The following is a 20871-nucleotide window of genomic DNA, read 5'->3' as shown; positions in this document are numbered from 1 at the left end:
AGCAACAACACAGCAGCAGTGCCAGCTATCAAAAAACTCACGATGTAATAAAATGCCAGCAAAGATTACAACATTTTGCAATCAAAACAGCATATCCTTACTACCCCATACAAAAACAAATGCCATCAATGTACTTTGGGCCCAAAGAAAATATTTGGGGGAAGAGAAATTCTCTCTGCATACCGATATACATCCACTTTATTCCAGACCTTTTAACCAACAACAAGGATTAGAATATTAGGGTTGGAAGGGACCTCAGGAGGTCACCTAGTCCAACCCCCTGCTCACAGCAGGACCAATCCCCAACTAAATCATCCCAGCCAGAGCTTTGTCAAGCCTGACCTTAAAAACCTCTAAGGAAGGAGATTCCACCACCTCCCTAGGTAACCCATTCCAGTGCTTTACCACCCTCCTAGTGAAAAAGTTTTTCCTAATATCCAACCTAAACCTCCCCCACTGCAACTTGAGACCATTACTCCTTGTTCTGTCATCTGCTACCACTGAGAACAGTCTAGATCCATCCTCTTTGGAACCCCCTTTCAGGTAGTTGAAAGCAGCTATCAAATCCCCACTCATTCTTCTCATCTGCAGACTAAATAATCCCAGTTCCCTCAGTCTCTCCTCATAAATCATGTGCACCAGCCCCCTAATCATTTTTGTTGCCTTCCGCTCAACTCTTTCCAATTTTTCCACATCCTTCTTGTAGTGTGGGGCCCAAAATTGGACACAGTACTCCAGATGAGGTCTCACCAATGCCAAATAGAGGGGAATGATCACGTCCCTCGAACTGCTGGCAATGCTCCTACTTATACAGCCCCAAATGCCATTAGCCTTCTTGGTAACAAGGGCACACTGTTGACCCATATCCAGCTTCTTATCCACTGTAACCCCTAGGTCCTTTTCTGCAGAATTGCTGCCTAGCCACTCGGTCCCTAATCTGTAGCAGTGCATGGGATTCTTCCATCCTAAGTGCAGGACTCTGCACTTGTCCTTGTTGAACTTCATCAGATTTCTTTTGTCCCAATCCTCTAATTTGTCTAGGTCCCTCTGTATCCTATCCCTACCCTCCAGCGTATCTACCAGTCCTCCCAATTTAGTGTCATCTGCAAACTTGCTGAGAGTGCAATCCACGCCATCCTCCAGATCATTAATGAAGATATTGAACAAAACCGGCCCCAGGACTGACCTTTGGGGCATTCCGTTTGATATCGGCTGCCAACTAGACATGGAGCCATTGATCACTACCTGTTGAGCCCGATGAGCTAGCCAGCTTTCTATCCACCTTATAGTCCATTCATCCAGCACATACTTGTTTAACTTGCTGGCAAGAATACTGTAGGAGACTGTATCAAAAGCCTTGCTAAAGTCAAGGAATAACACATCCATTGTATCCCAGTCATTCATATCAAAGCATATAATTATACTCTATTGCCATTATGTCACCACACTGCCCCATTTATGAAATAAGTCCTTTTCTTTCGAGAAATAACAAAATCCAACAGTCAATCTCATACGCATACATACAAATTAAGCAAAATCAACAGTTTCCAATTTAAAGCATCGCAACACAGCAAACACAACTTGACTATAGTAATGGAAGCAGATGGACATTCTCTGCTACCTTGAAGCTTATGTAGTCATTTATCCTAGTGCAAAGTGGATGTAAGATAGTGACAGCATTTTACAGCCGTTTGGCATAAGTATTAGGGACTAAACAGAATGCCAACCAAAGGAAAAGCAGGTCTAGGGAGTTCACCGGCATTTAGACTCTAGTGATGGGGCAAAATCTCTGATTTCCACAGGTGTTCTTCATATTTTAGCAAAGCTATTTTGGCCTGATCCAAAGCCCATAGAAGCCAGTGGACAGATCCCCATTGCTTTCAGTGGGCTTTGAATCAGGCCTTTGGTCCAGGACTGGTGAGATGAATTACACTTGTCTACATAGAGGAGAGTAACTAAGAAACACAGACTTCAATGCCTCATTTCAGAAGTGAGAACAGCAAACTGTCTATACTACGGATGGACGCACACGGAAGTGTTCAGCCCTATTGGCTTCCTATGTGGATCTAGTTACACAATTTTGGGCCAGTTTTAAACAAGACAGTACAAATGAGTGTTACGCACAATATGAGAGAATGGGAACCAGAGTGACAGTAACAAGGTCATGTTGTTATGTAGACTTTCTACGTGCACAACTTAATGATGTGAACTCATTTTTATAAATGAATGTAAATAAATAAATATCAGCAATCACCACTGACCTTCTGTCTAGCCATTTTCAGTTGGTTTTCTGTAGACATGAAGGTACCCATTTCTGAATATTAACACAGAAGTTGTTAGTCTACCAGCAAGTAGAGTACTGTCATGCTCCATATTATTTCCAAGTACATATAGTATGTATATATTTTTCTATCACAGGGAAAAGTTTTCAACAGATGTCCCTAGACCGACCCAAAGTAAAAGACCTTACTCCTGTACGGAACAATCTAGCTCCCATACCAGACCACTGTGTTCAGAAAAGTAAGTAGAGCATCTAAATTACTGTAGCACTCCTATGTGAATCTGTAAAGCATTTGCATTGGGATTGTTTTATTTTATCCCAGATGTGTTTGATATAATTGGTCTAGCAGCAGTTATCAGCATTATCATATAGGAGAATTTAATTCTAGGATAGCAGGGGCTGAAATATGTTGCAGATGTAGTATGCGCATCCTCCAGTAGAAGTGAAAGTGCCTTGTACCACTCTGGTAGCAGCCCTTCCTAGATACTCCAAAGCAATGTTTTACTACTGAAGCGCAGGGATGTATATACAATGTGCTGTAGACCCTTATGATAGGTACAGTGCCACTGAAAAGTGAAAATGTATCCCGCTTGGTGCATTTTGGAGCAATGCTTGATGTGTGCGATAAAAACATGGATACACAATGGCTCTACTATAGATAATATGAAAAAAATCCATCATCTCCCATATGTCCTTGTCTGTGATCATGGCAGGAAAGAGAATTAGATCTCGAACTTTGGGTGCCAACCACACACCAAGTCGTTTTCTTGAGAGAAAGACGGTGCACAAGTGAGAAGGTGGTCTGTGCTGATCTTTTACTCTGTATTATGGTTTGGTGCTTAGACTTGATCTTAAGCAAGAGCATATAACTTTATATCCTCAGTCAGTCTAATGTGCTGTATTATATATTGCTACAACAGACCTTTCAAAGCATTAGTTTGTCTACAGTAACCTAGGTGTCAAGGTTTTGACAGTGTGTACATTACCAGGGTGTCGGAGCTGCTAGGTAATTTGGGTCACTATTTCATCATAGACAGCTACAAATGTGTACAGTTTATGGGCCAAAGACTCACAATCCTATCGGCAAGTGAAAGGACGGGGGGTGGAACTTGAGGCTGTCTCCTCCTTCACAGGAAGCTGGTGGCAGTTGCCTTCACCCATTCTCTACGGCTCGGTGCTTGCAATTATGGCTGTCTTGGTAGCTTCTGCTGTAATCAAGGGGAGCAGGAAGATAGTGAGGGCCTCTCTTGCTGTAGACTGCCAGCCAGTTCCTCTTCATTCCCATGACAACCCCAAGAAAGCTGCTGCAAGAGCAAAGAGAGCCTGTCCCTGCCCCAGTTATCAGCACCAGCAGGGGAGAGAATGTTTAAAAAGTCAGGACAGAGGAGGAAGACCATAGGCCAGTGTCAGAGCTTTAGCTGGAGCCAGACACGGTGAGACACTTGGTGTGTGACGCAACCAATGCCAGCCCCACTCTCAGCACAGTAGCATGGTCTCACATTTCTGTGCTCCATTAAGCTCCAAGTCCATACATCTGTTTTGAATGAGGATTTGTGGGTTTGCCATTTACAAAAGCACAAATCAGCCAGCTCCTACAACACCAACGTTTTAGAGCTAAGCAAAAGGCTTCTTGCCCATTAGGACCTGAGTTCTACCACTCCGGAATCTATGTGTCTGCAGCTGAAGTTGACCACATTGCTAACAATAACAAAATAAAGGAAGCTGGACTCCTTACACTGCTCTGCACATTAATGATGGTTCCAGCCAGGGTGATAGGAAAACAGAACCCTAAACTCTGCTGTTGTCTAGAAAGTAAAAGAGAAACTAATGTTCACCTCTTCTCTTTTGAAGTGAGGACATGAAGAATGCTTAATTGACACTACATGTCGTCAAGGAAAAATTCTTTAGCTACTTGCAGAACCAGAGCTTCAAGTTGTCTCTTTAATTTTAAACTCTGATGTTTAAATATTCTCTGCTCATCCCCAATTAGCATACTGTTGTTAGGTATAACTTTCAACGGTGGATTTCATAGTCATCGGTATTTATGTACACTTAATTCACACAAGCAACCAGGGTATTTTCAGCTACAAGCAGCATATTACTGTTAAGCATCACAGATAGAGGTAGCAAAGAGTCCTGTGGCACCTTATAGACTAACAGACGTATAGGAGCATGAGCTTTCGTGGGTGAATACCCACTTCGTCGGATGCATGTCATGTAGGTATTCACCCACGAAAGCTCATGCTCCAATACGTCTGTTAGTCTATAAGGTGCCACAGGACTCTTTGCTGCTTTTACAGATCCAGACTAACGCGGCTACCCCTCTGATACTTGACAGATAGAGGTGTGAGGTATTAATGTTTAGCAGCAGTGCCATATACAGGGTATCATCTTTCTTAGGGCAGATACAAATAATAAAAAGAAAAGCTGTTTGCAAAACTGATTACATGTTTCACTTGCTGTAGAAAACAGCAGAGAAAAACTTAAATATGATGGGTGAAATCCAACACTGTTGGGGTTTATCTTACTCAGGTAAACTTCCCTGGGAGTAAAACTTCAAGAGTGGAAACATAGATCTACTGAAATCAAATTGATTTCAATAGATCTAGGTTTCCACTCCTGAAGTTTTACTCCCAGGGAAGTTTACCTGAGTAAGAATGTTAGGATTCAAATAGAAAAGACAAGATTCCATGATTTTTTAATTAAATTGAAACAAGTGCTAAATACATAGAATAAAAAGGTGAAAGAAAACACAATAAAAGTATAAAAATAATTAGAGAACTGAAACCTCTATGAATGTAAACAGAAAAAAAGTACATCCCCTCAAAAAAAGGAAGTGAAGCAAAAAAAGGAAGATGTATTTGCCTTAAAACAACTTTAAAAATACCTTTTAGAAAAAAGTTTATAAGTAGCACTGAAGCAAGAACATAAGAAAAGAAAAACATATGGTGGGAGGAGGTACTAGGCTGGCTTTAAGCCATCATTTTGACCTCCCAATCTTGGGCTTCTTCTGGGAGCTGGAGAGGTTAGTCTCTAAGGTGCCACAAGTACTCCTCATTCTTTTAACCTCCTATGGCTGCCCTGTTGGCCTGAAATCTCTGCAGTGTTCAGTGCTGCTGTCCCACCCCCAACACACCCTTCCTGCCCCTGGTATATACCTCCTAAACCAAGGCTTGCAAAAGGGTCCTCAGAAGACAGCCGTAGGGCTGACTTTCACAGCTCCTGCAATGGAGGAGTTCTCCCCTGGCAAAATATTGGGCTTTTAAGGCCCCCTTATACTGCTCTGCCCTTTCATGTGGCATAAAGGGGCTAGAACTGTGGTGAAATTCTCACCTCTTAAATATAAATATGAGTAGATCTGGTTCAACAGGTCAATTTTGAAAATAGGAATAATGGTGATTTTTGCCATTATTCTTTATAACTGAAAGTTTCTTCATCAACATGGGCTGAAGAATAATGCTCTACTATAGAGAATTTCACAAAGAATTCTCCTCTTTCAGAATGGCTGCCATCTCCTATTGGTCTCAGTGGGAGGAGGCTAAAAATGCCCTTTGCAAAGAAACCCTCCTTCAAAATGACCACTGCCTCCCATTTTTCTCAATGAGAGTGAAGCCAAGCTGCACTCAGGGAAGTTGTGGACTCAGGCCGCCATCTTCTTTGAGGGCAGGTTGGCATCACTCTCATTGAGAAAAATGGGAGTCAATGGCCATTTTGAAAAAGGGTATCTTTGAAAGGTTAGCCCTCTACTCTCACTTTCTTCATGTGTAACAAAGTGGTTGAATCTCCGCTTTAAGTGAAAATCTCAACCTTTAAGTTATGGAAGTGCCAGTCACTGTTCCAAATATTTCCCCAACCCTTGCCTTTCCAACCAGTATTATTTCATTTTGTCATGACTAATCCTGATACATTCTCCTTCCAAATCTTACCTATGATGCCTTTGTCCTCACTCCACAGTTTTTCTTCTAGCATCCCCTGGGCACCACCTCTCTGACAATCTTCCTCTTGTCTCTGCAGACATGAGCAGTTCACAATAGTCATACCTGAGTATTGAGGAACGCAGGGCTGGACAGGCATAGAGTTGCTGCTGGAGTCTTTTTCTTCTCCAGAGAACTGACCCTGCCCTGTCCCTCCAGGGGTGCTGCCCAGCTAAGGCAGGCTAGTGCCTACCTGTTCCGACACTGCACTGTGCCCCAGAAGTGGCCAGCAGCAGGTCCGGCTTCTAGGCAGGGGGCCATGGGGCTCCACACGCTGCCCCCACCCCAAGCACCATCTCCACACTCCCTTTAGCCAGTGGGGGCAGTGCCTGCGGGCAAGAGCCGCTTGCGTGCCCCCGCCATGGAGCCGGACCTGCTGCTAGCCGCTTCCGGGGTGCAGCATCGTCCGCGGTGCCAGGGGACAGGCAGGAAGCCTGTCTCTGCACCCTGGCTACACCACTGATCAGGAGCCACCAGAGGTAAGCCTGTGCCCCAACCCCGCATCCCAATTCCCTGCCCCAGCCCTGAGCATTCCCCAACCCGGAACCCCTTCCTGCACCCCAAACCTCTCATCCCTGGCCCCACCCCAGAGCCTGCACCCCCAGCCCAGAGCCCTGACCCCGTCCCACACCCTAATCCCCTGCTCTGAGCCCCCCCAACCCAGAGCCCCCTCCTGCACCCCAAACTCCTCATCCTGGGCCCCAGCCCAGAGCCCTGACCCCCTCCCACACCCCAACTCCCTGCCCCAGCCCAGAGCCCCCTCCCACACCCTGAACCCCTCATTCCCGGCTCCACCCTGCAGCCCTCACCCCAATCCTCTGCCCTAGCCCTGAGCCCCTCCCACACTCCAAACCCCTCATCACCAGGTCCGTTGGGTCACGGGCATCAACAATTTTCTTCAACTGGGTCCCCAGAAAAAAAGTTTGAAATCCACTGTCCTAGAGGGAGGTTTGCATTATTCAGGATCTGACAGACAAACAGGGCTTGACTTCTGGCCACCTCATCTTGCCTGTTTGAAAGAATGTTACTATATAGTGGCTTCTGATGCTTGGTGGTGAAATCACCACAGCGCAGCAGGCCTGTGCAAGGTTCTCTAAACCACTTACACTTTTAGTTAAGGGCTTAAGTGGGTCTTTCTTGGTGTTTAGGGCCTTCTGCAGACCCTTTGCACTGGTGTGAATTTCACTTAGGTGAATAACAATCTGCAAATGTTGAGATTAGTGCTGTCCTCTTAAGAAATGAGTGAATGCTCCTCTGGATGTGTTTGGTGCAAAAGTCTCCACTAAACCAATTCTACCACATACCATAAAACAGCAATCCTGACCCTTTCCTTTTTAGAACATCACAATGCATGTGTCCCAGGAGTCATCCAGGCAAATTCTGTACAAAGTGATTCAAACCATAATCGGTGCATTTTTTTCTTTTAAAAATGTTTCTTGAATTACAGTATTAAATATTAATGAACCATGAATCTGAGCTATGAATCACGTTAAACTGCAAAAGACCAGGCAGCTAGCTTACAATACTGCCTATTACACACCATGGTTTGTGTGCTTTGATCAAGCTTGAGTTTGGAATAGACTTGTGTGTTTAGAAGCTAGTAAAAATTAAAAAAAAAAAAAAAAAAAAAAGACCTCCAGTACTTTTAAATCCTTTCTATAAGAATCTGCTTTGCAACAAACAGGACCCCTGTGGCCATTCTGGACTTATTGTTCATGGCAAATGAAGAATTATTAGATAGGGATGTGGCTTTGCAAGGGGATGGTTGGGAGAACTTCAGCCTTTGTTGTATAATGCATACAGCAAAAAAAAAAAAAAAAAATCTATCTATGTATGGGGAGGGGAGCTGTTCCAGTGTCCATTGAAGTCAACAGGAAAACTACCATTGACTTCAATAGGAGTTGAATCAGGTCCTTGATGCACAAGGGAAAATTCTGCTTCCCTACCCCCTGTGTAATTCTGCAGGCATAGAGGGCCCTGAGCATGACAATACTGGTCTGATTCCACTCTGCAGGGGCAGGTGGGATTCAGGGATTCCACGTAGGGTTCTGCAAATCACAGAGCTTCCCTAGACATCAGCTTGGAAGGAAGTCAGGAGATTGGCTGAAGAAGAATAGGCATGGAGGCAGTGAATCCTCAACTAGTTGGGGTATCTCTCTGGTTAAGTTTAGAAGTGTGAGCAACAAGGGTGATGTCATGGTGGGAGTCTGCTATAGACCACCAGACCAGGGGGATGAGGTGGATGAGGCTTCCTTCAGGCAACTAACAGAAGTTACTAGATCACAGGCCCTGGTTCTCATGGATTTCAATCACTGCAATATCTGCTGGGAGAGCAATACAGCAGTGCACAGACAATCCAGGACGTTTTTGGAAAGTGTAGGGGACAATTTCCTCGTGCAAGTGCTGGAGGAACCAACTAGGGGCAGAGCTCTTCTTGACCTGCTGCTCACAAACAGGGAAGAATTAGTAGGGGAATCAAAAGTGGATGGGAACCTGGGAGGCAGTGACCATGAGATCGTCGAGTTCAGGATCCTGACAAAAGGAAGAAATGAGAGCAGCAGAATACAGACCCTGGACTTCAGAAAAGCAGACTTTGATTCCTTCAGGGAACTGATGGGCAGGATCTCCTGGGAGAATAACATGAAGGGGAAAGGAGTCCAGGAGTGCTGGCTGTATTTTAAAGAATCCTTACTGAGGTTGCAAGAACAAACCATCCCTATGTGTAGAAAGAATAGTAAATATGGCAGGCGACCAGCTTGGCTTAACAGTGAAATCCTTGCTGATCTTAAACACCAAAAAGAAGCTTACAAGAAGTTGAAGCTTGGACAAATGACCCGGGAGTAGTATAAAAATATTGCTCAGGCATGCAGGAGTGAAATCAGGAAGGCCAAATCACAATTGGAGTTGCAGCGAGCAAGGAATGTTAAGAGTAACAAGAAGGGTTTCTACAGGTATGTTTGCAACAAGAAGAAGGTCAGGGAAAGTGTGGGCCCCTTACTGAATGGGAGAGGCAACCTAGTGACAGAGGATGTCTGACTAACCTAATTGCCTTCTATGATGAGATAACTGGCTCTGTGGATGAGGGGAAAGCAGTGGACCTGTTATTCCTTGACTTTAGCAAAGTTTTTGATACAGTCCTCCACAGTATTCTTGCCAGCAAGTTAAAGAAGTATGGACTGGATGAATGGACTATAAGGTGGATAGAAAGCTGGCTAGATCATTGGGCTCAAAGGGTAGTGATCAATGGCTCCATGTCTAGTTGGCAGCTGGTATCAAGTGGAGTGCCCCAAGGGTCAGTCCTGGGGCCGGTTTTGTTCAATATCTTCATTAATGATCTGGAGGATGGCGTTGATTGCACCATCAGCAAGTTTGCAGATGACACTAAACTGGGAGGAGTGGTAGATACGCTGGAGGGTAGGGATAGGATACAGAGGGACCTAGACAAATTAGAGGATTGGGCCAAAAGAAATCTGATGAAGTTCAACCAGGACAAGTGCAGAGTCTTGCACTTAGGAAGGAAGAATCCCATGCACTGCTACAGACTAGGGACCGAATGGCTAGGCAGCAGTTCTGCAGAACAGGACCTGGGGATTACAGTGCACGAGAAGCTGGATATGAGTCAACAGTGCGCCCTTATTGCCAAAAAGGCTAACGGCATTTTGGGTTGTATAAGTAGGAGCATTGCCAGCGCATTCCCCTCTATTTGGCATTGGTGAGGTCTCATCTGGAGTACTGTGTCCAGTTTTGGGCCCCACACTACAAGAAGGATGTGGAAAAATTGGAAAGAGTTGAACGGAGGGCAACAAACATGATTAGGGGGCTGGTGCACATGACTTATGAGGAGAGGCTGAGGGAACTGGGATTATTTAGTCTGCAGAAGAGAAGAATGAGGGGGGATTTGATAGCTGCTTTCATCTACCTGAAAGGGGGTTCCAAAGAGGATGGATCTAGACTGTTCTCAGTGGTAGCAGATGACAGAACAAGGAGTAATGGTCTCAAGTTGCAGTTGGGGAGGTTTAGGTTGGATATTAGGAAAAACTTTTTCACTAGGAGGGTGGTGAAGCACTGGAATGGGTTACCTAGGGAGGTGGTGGAATCTCCTTCCTTAGAGGTTTTTAAGGTCAGGCTTGACAAAGTCCTGGCTGGGATGATTTAGTTGGGGATTGAAGAACCATTTATGCCAACGGGAAAAATGTACACCCAACACACAGTTGTCAGAATATTTTACCAAACAGTGTCTTGTAAGGTATCTCATGAAAACTGGTGTCACACTGATCAGGAATATCATTGTGTGATGTATGTGCACTTTGTGTATACAGAGATATGTGAGCATGCTGGAAATAAGTTGTTAAAGTATGGTGTGGAGGCAGCTGATAAACAAGCCTGCCCTAGAAAAAGAAATGTGGATTTACCTGTCTGCATGGACCCAGTTCACAGGCAGATGAAAAAACAGCATGGCTTGGTTACAAACAATGTACTCAAGCCAATCAAAAGAGCAAATTGACTGGAGGATGATAAAAAGACTTGGTACCTACACCCCAAAGAACAAGCAGCAGGGGAGAGGAACTTTATCTGGGCTTACTGTTCAAAAAATACAATTCAAAGGTTTTCTGGACTATAAAAGGTAAGAAAGGGGACTCCTTTGTTACCTATCACTTAAGGGACAAAAGGGGCCAGCACTCCTGGAATCTGTGAAAAGTGGTTCCCCCTCCCATGTGGTGGGTTGAGGATACAGAACTGACTGTAGGTGAGAAATTTCCTGACATCAGGATTGTAATCTAAATTTTAGACTCTAGAAAACGTGTTTTATTTGTAAGTATTTTCTGCCTGTATTAGCTCTGCTTAGCATCACTTACATCTGTTCTTTATTAATAAACTTATTCTTGTTTTATTAATTTATCTCAGTACTGTTATACTAAAGTGAGGGGTGCATTCTCAGTTGAGACCACAGGCTGGGGTGTATTCTGTCTCTTTGGATACAGCTGACTTGGTAATTTCTGGGATTGTCCAGTTGGAAGGGCTGGATACTGCAAATGAATGTTCTTCCAGAGGTTCAGGAACTAGGGTTTACTGAATGTTACCTGCAAGGCAAAGTGTGATGGGATGTACTTATCCCGCGCCAGAACTGAAGGGATTAAGGAGTAACCCTGGACTCAGGCAGCCTTACCCATCTCCACCTGCAGAGCATACTCCAGCTGGAGGTGGAGTTTAAAAGGGAGCCAGACAGTTCAGAAGATGCCTGACAGGACAGGGAGAGAGACCTAGCCTAAAAGGTCCTGAAGGATGCTACAAAAACCTTTCCCTGGGGGAAAGACCCTGCCTGCTGAGCCCAGAGGGGCAGAAATTTCAATTATTCTCCTTTCCTTTGCTACTGTGACAAACTGTAAGACTTTGCAGAGTAAGCGAGTGATAAGAAGTGGCCCCGGGAGGCAGCCTTAAGGCACTCCTGGGTGCCAGAGCCCAGTGGAGTGGGAGGGTCCATGCTCCCCTACCAACCACCTTGTTATGGAGGGCACGAAAACCTTCTCTTCTCTTCTCCCTTGAGGAAAGCCAGAGAGGGTAAAGACTTTGCAAACTGCCTGGCTGGAATTCAACACCCCCAGGGGTCCCTTAACAGACTGAAGGTCATCTCCCTGCCACCCCTTCATGGGGGTGTGGGGCCCAATATCTTTCTTGAGACTCTGTTTCCCCACAGAGGATATGGCTAATTGGTGACCTGGCCAGAAGGTCAGGTTAACACCCACCAAAAGGCAGGCCTCCCCAGGACATGACAGTAGCCAGTGGGAGACTTTGGAGGTGAGGTAAGTAAAGGCCTAGTATCTTAACCACTAGGCAACATCACCAGTGAGTCATCCTTCACAACTTGGTGGAAAAGGCGGGCACTCATCACAGCTCTGCAGTAAAGCCTTGAAAGAAAGAAAAAAATCATGGATATAGACAAACTGTTGAGGTGGCTGATGGACAGCCAGCATTAACAGAACCAGATGTTCCAACTTAAATGGCTACCCAGCAACAGCAGTAAGCACCACAATGACAGCAGCAGCAGCTCAACCAGGAGCTGATGGCACAACAGTTAGAGCAGCAACAACACCTGGTCCAGCAGGTGGTGACCCTTTCACAACCACCAGGGGCAAGCGCAAATCTTGCGTCCAGGACCCCAAACCCTGCCCCAACCCCAAATCTTCTGGTAAGGTGTTTGGGGACAACTCTGATGCTTTCCTTACTAGTTTTGAGAAGATCGTGGCAGCAGCTCAATGGCCATCTGAACTCTGGGCTGTTTCGCCGGCACCTTATCTTACCAGGACAGCTCAAGCAGCATATCAGAGCCTCGATGCCATGGATGTGCAAGACTGTGCATGGGTCAAGGCAGCCATTTTAGACATCTTTGATATCATGGCTGAGACCCACCAGCAGCACTTTCCACCGGGATCCCAGCCTCAAGCAGTAGCTCAGAGCCTTAAAGAACATTGTTGGCTGTGGCTCCAGTTGAGCAGGTCATGCTCAAGCAATTCACGCAGATTCTCCCAGCTGGCAGACATGGGTGAGTGTTGTGACATAGGCCTGAGACATCGACTGATGCAATAAGGCTGTCAGAAAATTATATGGTGACCACATGCCTGGCCACTGGAACACTGAGGCCTCAATATGCTCATTCCAGAGTATCACAGACTGCAGATCTATGGGCCCAGCGAGGGGGATGCCCTCTGGGGTACTGAATGCCAAGCCCAGTCCCCTGGATGATCTGCAGCTATGGATGACCTGACCAGAGGGTCGAGTGGACACCCACCAGAGGACATGACCGTAGCCAGTGGGAGACATTGGAAGTGGGGCAAGTAGAGACCTATCATCCTAACCACTTAGCGACACTGCCAGTGAGCGCCACCTATCACACAAGAGTAAGACTGGCAGAGTCTCAAGGAGTTTGCTGGTGAGACAGGCAGAATGGTGTGGCAAGGAGTGGACACATGCAGTTTAAGCTCCAGTAAAGCTCTCGCTCATAGAAGTAGTGGGGTAACAGTGGCTTATGATTTTGGGCACTCAAAGAAAGACTCACAAAGATATCTGGGAATTCACATCTCAAACAACCTAGAAGAGCTTTATAATTTAAATATCAAATCTCTACTTCAGCAAATGAAAAGAGATCTGGAGTGCTGGGGGAAGTATGCCATTTCTTGGTTGGGAGAAGTAGTCACAGTCAAAATGAACATTTTGCCAAAGATATCTTTCTTTTTTCAAAGTCTTCCTGTAATCATCCTGGATAAAAAGCCTAGCAGAAATACAGAGGATGGTGTTAGAATTTATATGGACTAAGAAAAGATCAAATGTGAGTGCAGATACTTTCTTTAAACCCATTGAACAAGGTGTGTTAGCTATTACAAATATTCTGTGGCACTACCAAGCCAGCCCGCTCAAAGCAGTAGTGGATTGAGAGCACTCTAACCCAGCCAAACACCGGGTCTTTTATTTAACAAGAAAATTGGAGCAGTATAAACATTGCTAGGCTACCATGGACCAATTAAAAAACAAAAACACGCCCTCCAGAAATTTATACTCATCCTTAAGTGAAGACTCCTCTATAGGTTGGGATAGAGCTAAAGGTAAAATAAATCCCTTTCCCCCATTGCAAACATTCCAGATTTTAACCCAAATTATGAATCAGAAAGTCTAAAGACTGAAAAGGCCATGGAGTACAAACAGTTGACCAGCTATTCATCAAAAAAGCTTTTCTAATGTAATTACAGCTCAAAACTAGCTTTAACTGGCTCACTTTCCCATGGTATTGGTTACCATTTATTCAATACTCAAAGTACATTCACCTCTACAAAAAAAGCACACCAGATAATTTTTTTATTAACATTCAGTAGACATGCCTTGTTTGTTAAATATAATTCAGTAAATCACTAGAAACAATATGTCATGGATAGTGTAAAGATGCTCACTCCGTGTGTGTGATGCATGTTAAGTAGAGAGATCCAACAATAACATGTTTTGCCAAACCAAAGCTCACTGTCGTAACATTTATTGTATTGTCTCTAATATTTATATGGCTAGGATTTGTAAACCTATTAAAATATCCTAAATAAACATTTTTTTAAAAAGTGCAATAGATTTAGATGTGTAACAAACAGGCCACTCTTTTGTCTGCACATTTTTTGATCTGCTGTTCTTTCTAAAGGTACAATTAATCAGTAAATATGGATTCTACAGTGTTTCATATATAGCAAATCTACTCTTAACAGGTAAATTCAAAGATTGTTTAAAGTGGACTTGTAGTACAAGATCCTCAGTGGATATAAATTGCCATAGCTCCATTGACTTCAGTGAAGATACTCAACTGACACCAGCTAAGGATGTGACCTGTTGATTCTAACAACAATTGCTCCAAATTCTCCTCTATTAAATCATAAGAATGGCAATACTAGATCAGACCAAAGGTCCACGAAGCCCAGTATCCTGTCTTCCGACAGTGGTCAATGCCAGGTGCCCCAGAGGGAATGAACAGAACAGGTAATCATCAAGTGATGCATGTCCTGTTGCACATTTCCAGCTTCTGGCAAACAGAGGCTAGAGACACCATTCCTGCCCATCATGGCTAATAGCCATTGATGGACCCATCCTCCATGAATTTATCTAGTTCTTTTTTGAACCCTGTTATAGTCTTGGCCTTCACAACATCCTCTGGCAAAGAGTTCCACAAGTTGACTGTGCGTTGTGTGAAGAAATACTTCCTTTTGTTTGTTTTAAACCTGCTGCCTATTAATTTCATTTGGTGACCCCAGTCAATCAATCTACATCTGGATTAATTCTATTGTTTTCAGTGGTATTACACCAGATTTACATCAGATTAAGAGAGGAGAATCTCCTCCTTGTTGGCTTGTAGAATTTATTTTAAACTTGTGCAAAGAAAATCCCAATCAGGTGGGTTGCGAGGAAGGAGCAAAGAATTGAAGAACTGTCAAAGGAAGGGAGGGAGTCATGAAGATTCATGTTCAGATAAGTTTTGGATATGTATCCATGTGTTTCAGTGATTATCAAAAGTGAAGCTATGCAGGCTCACAGAGCATGGAAAACTCCTTGTAAATCATCTGTCATTGGCATTGTTTGCTTGGTTATCACAAAGAAAAGTATTTCCACACATGATTAGTTCTGCCAGGATATGCTTTAAATTACTTTAGTAATTCTTTGCTCATTTTTTATACTGTTTCTAAGTTTCATGGGTTCAATTTAAATGCACATGATACAAGATAAACGTACAAGAATAAGAAAGTGACAAACTGACAAATTATAGAATTTGTTTCTGACTTTCTGGGCACTCTTTTTCTCTTTTTTCCTCAGTCCAGCTACCACCTACTGAAGTTTCTCAGGGTGTCAAGAAGTCAAAGTCTCTGTCTTTAAACTCCTTAAGGACTGGCACATCTATACTCCCACCAGCACTTACCTCCAAATCCCAGAGAGGAGGACTTTCTCAAAGTCATTCACTGCATTCCTTCTTACCTGTTCTATCAGGGGACTCTCTCAGAACAAGCCGTGTCCTGCCTGCTATCCCGAGCCAGAAGGGGTCCACTCTCACAGTGGAATACTTTAAGAAATCTTCCAGCAAATCAGACAGTGAAAATTAGCTCATCTTGCTGGCCTCAAACACATAGATGGAAATATTTCTAAGCTTTTTATTACAAGATTACTATACAGTAGAACCTCACTAATTCACACTAATGAAAGCTGATGTGAACTAGACTGTTAATGATTAAACAATTTAAAAAGCAAGGATACTGCATCACACACAGTATTTTGTACATTGTTTTGACATTTTTAGTGTCATTTTAATTTATTATTAATTTGATAGTAAGTAGTAAATATACTGTAGTATATTTTGTGAAAGGAGACCCTAATATACAACCCCACTACAGCACTGTGCTATTAAATCTTTGCTGAGAAGTAGGGCTAGAATGCCAGGATTTGTGTGAGAGTCATAAGGTGTTTGGATAAGTGAAACATAAGTTTGTGAGGTTTTACTGTAGTTCACAAAGCAAAGGCTCTGATGCTGAAAACCAATTTTTTTTTAAACTAAAATTCTGAACTCTAAAGAAACATCAGTTTTGGTAAATCAGCTGTTATTTTCCAATTTATTTCTAACACATTTTCTACACTGTGAATTTGTGATTTTTGTGATCTCCACATGCCAAAAAAAATGTAATACAAAAAACAAATCTTTGCAGGACAGACAGGGACATACCACGGGCCTTTCAAAATGTTTGCTGATTGCACAGATTAATTTATGTATCTGATTTACTTAATACTTTATATTCTTCAATAACAAGACACTGTATTATTTTCATATAACAAGGATAATTCAATCAGATTGGTGTTATTAGCTGTTATTTCATCAATTTAATCCTTCTGATCTACAAATTAAAAAAAATCAAAACTGAAAGCCTTTTAATCAACAGTAATTTGAGTTGCATTATATGGGGGCATGCTCTATGGTCTTCTGCAAAACATTTATTAACACTGTACTTCATTGGAGGCTGACAGAGTTAGTCAGGATATGATTGCTTCAGGGTGCTCATCTCATTACTTTCCCATATTATAGTCTTCAGCTAACAATCTACTTCTCCATTTCCAGTCAAATACGTGGGTTGATTAGCTCCAAATCCCACTCTGCCAATGAGAATGGAATAAGCACTCCCAAGTAGTTCTAGATACATGTTTTATTAGCTACATGATTCTTTCTTAATTGCCTCACAGTAGAGGCCAAATCCAGCACAGCAGTTTTTTGTCTCAGGACACTTAACAGTCAAGAACTGTTCTTGGAAAGTAGAGGGGAAAGAACTCACATAAATGGGTTCCTGATTCCTGTGCTTGCACCTAAGCACCTGATCCAAATATCAGGCCCTAAATGCATGGGCCTGAAAGCATCCAAATCCTCTGTAGCTAGGTGGATAAAAAGCTGTATCACTGAAGCACACTCAGTCAATGATAAACCAGTCCCACAAGGATGCAGAGCCCACTCAATGCATTGCACAACAGCCTCCTGGGCAAAAAGGGTGGCAGCCACTACAGAGGAAATCTGCAAACCTACCACTTGGTCATCTATGAATGTGTATAAAGCTCTACAGATGTGAACATGACAGTGTCAAGACCCACTCTCCTGGAGCGATGTTATTACATCAGAACCTAAGCTTTCATGAAAAAAGTAAGTTTCTAGCCCTCGTAGTTGCACAGAAAGTTTGAGAAGGTGATCCAAGTGTTACCAGAGTGATGTCTGCCTCTGTATGCACGCTGCCTGAAACAATAGCTCTGAGACATGTGAACTGCCCCTGCCTCTCAATGGGGTGTGAACTCTAAGGCCAGCCTGAAAGGGGCACTGTGTGTGGCCTGGCCCACCAAACATTCACTGAAGCAGATACAGCCCGGCTCTTTGGGTAAGTACTTAATGACCCCCTGTTGCCACTCTTGTCCTTTGCAGGATGAAAGAAGCAGATGCCTATTGGCTTGCAGGGAGAGGGACTCTACTCCTTCTCCCAGGAGAGAAGGAGCCCCATGCCAAGGCCTTTGCCTCTCTGGAAAGCAAGGGGAATCCTTCTGCCACTGCCCCTGCTGCTCTTGCGAAGAATGGGGACTCAGCTCCTACTCCAGGGGGAAGTGTCTCCTCCCAGCTGTTGCCACTGCCTGTCCAGGGAGTAGGAGAACCCTAGGCTGCCCATAGAGAAGTGGTGTCTGGCCGCCTACCAGTCCAGCAGGTAGCTGTTATGTAGTTTTTCTCTACGATTCCACGTGGGGGCAAGGTCACAGCAGCCCCATATAATGGTGTCTCTAGGGCCCTGGATCGCCTTAATCTAGAGACTGGGAGAGAGGTCAGGATCCAGAATGGAAAATGTATTACCTGTAAATGTGAATAAAGTAGTATTGTTTCTTTTCTGGACTAACCACTTGCTTAGCCTTCCCCACCTAAGACAAGTTCTTCAGGTATCTGTGAAGTGATCTCTTCAGATTAAAAAGCATTACTACCTAAAACATTATATATAATCTACTAATAAGAATGGAATGTTTCCTTACAGCTTTGGGAGTACTCATGTGGATCAGGGGCACAGCCAATAGACCCCTGGACAAGTCTGAACTGCCTCCAATATTCTAAGAAGAGTGAGACAGCACGACCAAGCTTGGGCTAGGGGTCGGGTCATTCCCAGAAAATAAAGTATCAGGTAACAAATGTACCTGTCCATAAAGGTTTTATCAGTCTTGCACAGACAAAGCTGAGTAATGAACTAATGTTGCCAGCCATTTTCAGCTGAAAAGAGGTCTAGATCAAAGAAAATACTTTCTTCCAAAGACCACATAAAATCCAAACTATGTAGAATTCAAGTAGGAGTAATTTGAAGCTGGAAGCACCATTGCTCACTATAATAACAATCAGGTTTCAGAGTGGTAGTCGTGTTAGTCTGTATCAGCAAAAGGAACGAGGAGTATTTGTGGCACCTTAGAGACTAACAAATTTATTTGAGCATAAGCTTTCTCTCATTATAGTTAGTATGGCGACACCCATTTTTTCATGTCCTCTGTGTATATATATCTTCCTACTGTATTTTCCACTCCATGCATCCGATGAAGTGGGTTTTAGCCCACGAAAGCTTATGCTCAAATAAATTTGTTAGTCTCTATAATAGCACTGTATCACACATCCTCACTATAATAATGTACAGTGTTTTGTATGCTAGCCAGGCGACCTCAGCCAATTGACATTTTCATACTGTATGCTTTTTCCCCAAAAGATCATTTTTCTTTTCTGGTGGTCCACAAATCAGGAAAGCATCTCATTTCAGGATGTAAATGCAAAGCACATGCTTTAAATTAAGCATATGCTTAAGTTCTTCCCTGAATAGAGATGGACTTACGTAGGTGCTTTCCTGAATCAGGGTCATATACATTTTTGAAATGGTATTTTGATGCGTTTCCATGAGGTTCTGGTAATTATACAGTTAGAAGTAAGCCAAACATTGAATGTGAAAACATCCAGAACATGGTCTGAGAAAGCACTGAATGTTATTCTCAGAAGCAATCTCACCAGGAACTATCATGACCTCTTTGGCAATGAAAGCTAGTAATAACAGTGCAGTAAATAAATAAAAAGACAAGAAGTTTACAATCTCTCTCTTTTGACTGGGAACATATTGTTCATTTGAGAATACTGTATATAAGATAATAAATGAACCAGTAATTACTCCAACCCCAAGAGGTCATTGTGGCCTGAGTTTTCCTGGAAAATAATGACGAGATGGAGTATTTAAGGTTAACACAATTGATTATTAGCTGCCAAGAAATGTCTGAGGAGGCAGGCACAACTGGTTTTATTTATTTAATGGGTAAAATGACTTGGACAAGTTCTCCTGTCGGTTACACCAATATAACTATTTGGGTGTTGCAGCAGTATCACTCAGAGGAGAGTTTGGCCCAGTGCAGGGATCTGGGAATGAATGTATACACGTATGGAATATTTACCAACCAAAATACAATATGGTCAAATGCATTTACATACTGTAACATAGTTTACATTCAACGTATTCTTACACTTACAATAGATTTGTAGAACCAAAGACTGACTCCTCTCAAAAAACGTTTTCTTTTGAAAATAAGATGCACTCCAATCTGCCTAAGTATTTCGTCCGTTGCCCCCACCCAGTAATATATTTACCCCCACATGCAGAGTTCCACCTTTCCACTATATTGTGCAGGATGTTTTAACTGGAGTCATGATTGTTTAAAGAAAAAAAAATGTTCATGTGTAAAATGATGTTTGTGCAACTATCCTCATATAGCCTGATGTAAAAAAAAAAAAAAAAAAATTCTGGTATTTGGGGGAATGAATGCTCATTCAAAAGTCTTCAGTTACCATAGTAGCGAACATACTATAATACCTAAAAAAGTAAGTTAGATTACCTAGGATTTCACTAGGTTGCTCTCTTCTGTGGCTGCGGAAATGTGTTTTAAAAATCACATTTCTGCATGGCTGAAATTAGGTTGCAGCAAAACCAGTTTAGAATATGGTTCTGCCAGCCTTCTATGAGCTGGACCCAGATTGCTGCTAGACCAGTTTTGCTGCAACTGCTGTTGAACCACGTTTAAAGATGGTGTCACAGAATCCTTTATTCACCACAGGAGCACCTCTCTCTGGCCATATCTAGGGATTAGCTCTGGCACCCCGACACCCTCTTCTCACAGTTCCTCAGCCTGTCACCTCACTCTCTGGCCCCCCACTTGCTCTTCAGGAGCTGCCACACCTTGTCTTCATGGCTTAGTCTTCCGGCCAAGTCACAATAGGCCTCCTCTTCCAGGGTCTTATCACAGTCTTCCTCACCATCCCAGGAAATCCTTAAGTCCTCTGCCCTGGCTGAGCCACTCCCTCAGTGACTAGAGCAAACAAACCCAGACAGTCTTCAAGTTCACTGCCCAGATTGTGCCACTCATTCAGTGGCTGGTAGGGAAACCGAGGCCCACCCTCTACTCGGAGTTCCAGTCCAGGGCCCTATTGCCAGCAGCTAAGGTCTATACTACCACAAACCTTCCTGCCACTCCCATGGAGTGCTTCCTACCCTGCCTATCACAGGCTCACATTCCCCA

The 20871-nt window shown here is 43.4% G+C and overlaps 1 protein-coding gene across 1 annotated transcript in view; it reads left to right on the top strand.

Annotated features, from left to right (window-relative positions):
* ANKRD55 (ankyrin repeat domain 55) overlaps positions 1–15875 on the top strand; it is a 71595-nt gene extending 55720 nt beyond the window's left edge. The window contains exons 10-11 of the mRNA XM_065406672.1: positions 2419–2520; positions 15592–15875. Of these exons, the coding sequence (XP_065262744.1) occupies positions 2419–2520; positions 15592–15875 (386 nt within the window). The remainder of the gene's footprint in view (positions 1–2418; positions 2521–15591) is intronic.
* The last annotated feature ends 4996 nt before the right edge of the window (positions 15876–20871 follow it).

The sequence above is a fragment of the Emys orbicularis genome, chromosome 6 (genome assembly GCF_028017835.1).
Source record: "Emys orbicularis isolate rEmyOrb1 chromosome 6, rEmyOrb1.hap1, whole genome shotgun sequence".
In the NCBI taxonomy this organism is placed as follows: Eukaryota; Metazoa; Chordata; order Testudines; family Emydidae; genus Emys; species Emys orbicularis.
The sequence above is the reverse complement of the archived record's forward strand: the minus strand, read 5'-3'. Positions and strand labels throughout refer to the sequence as shown.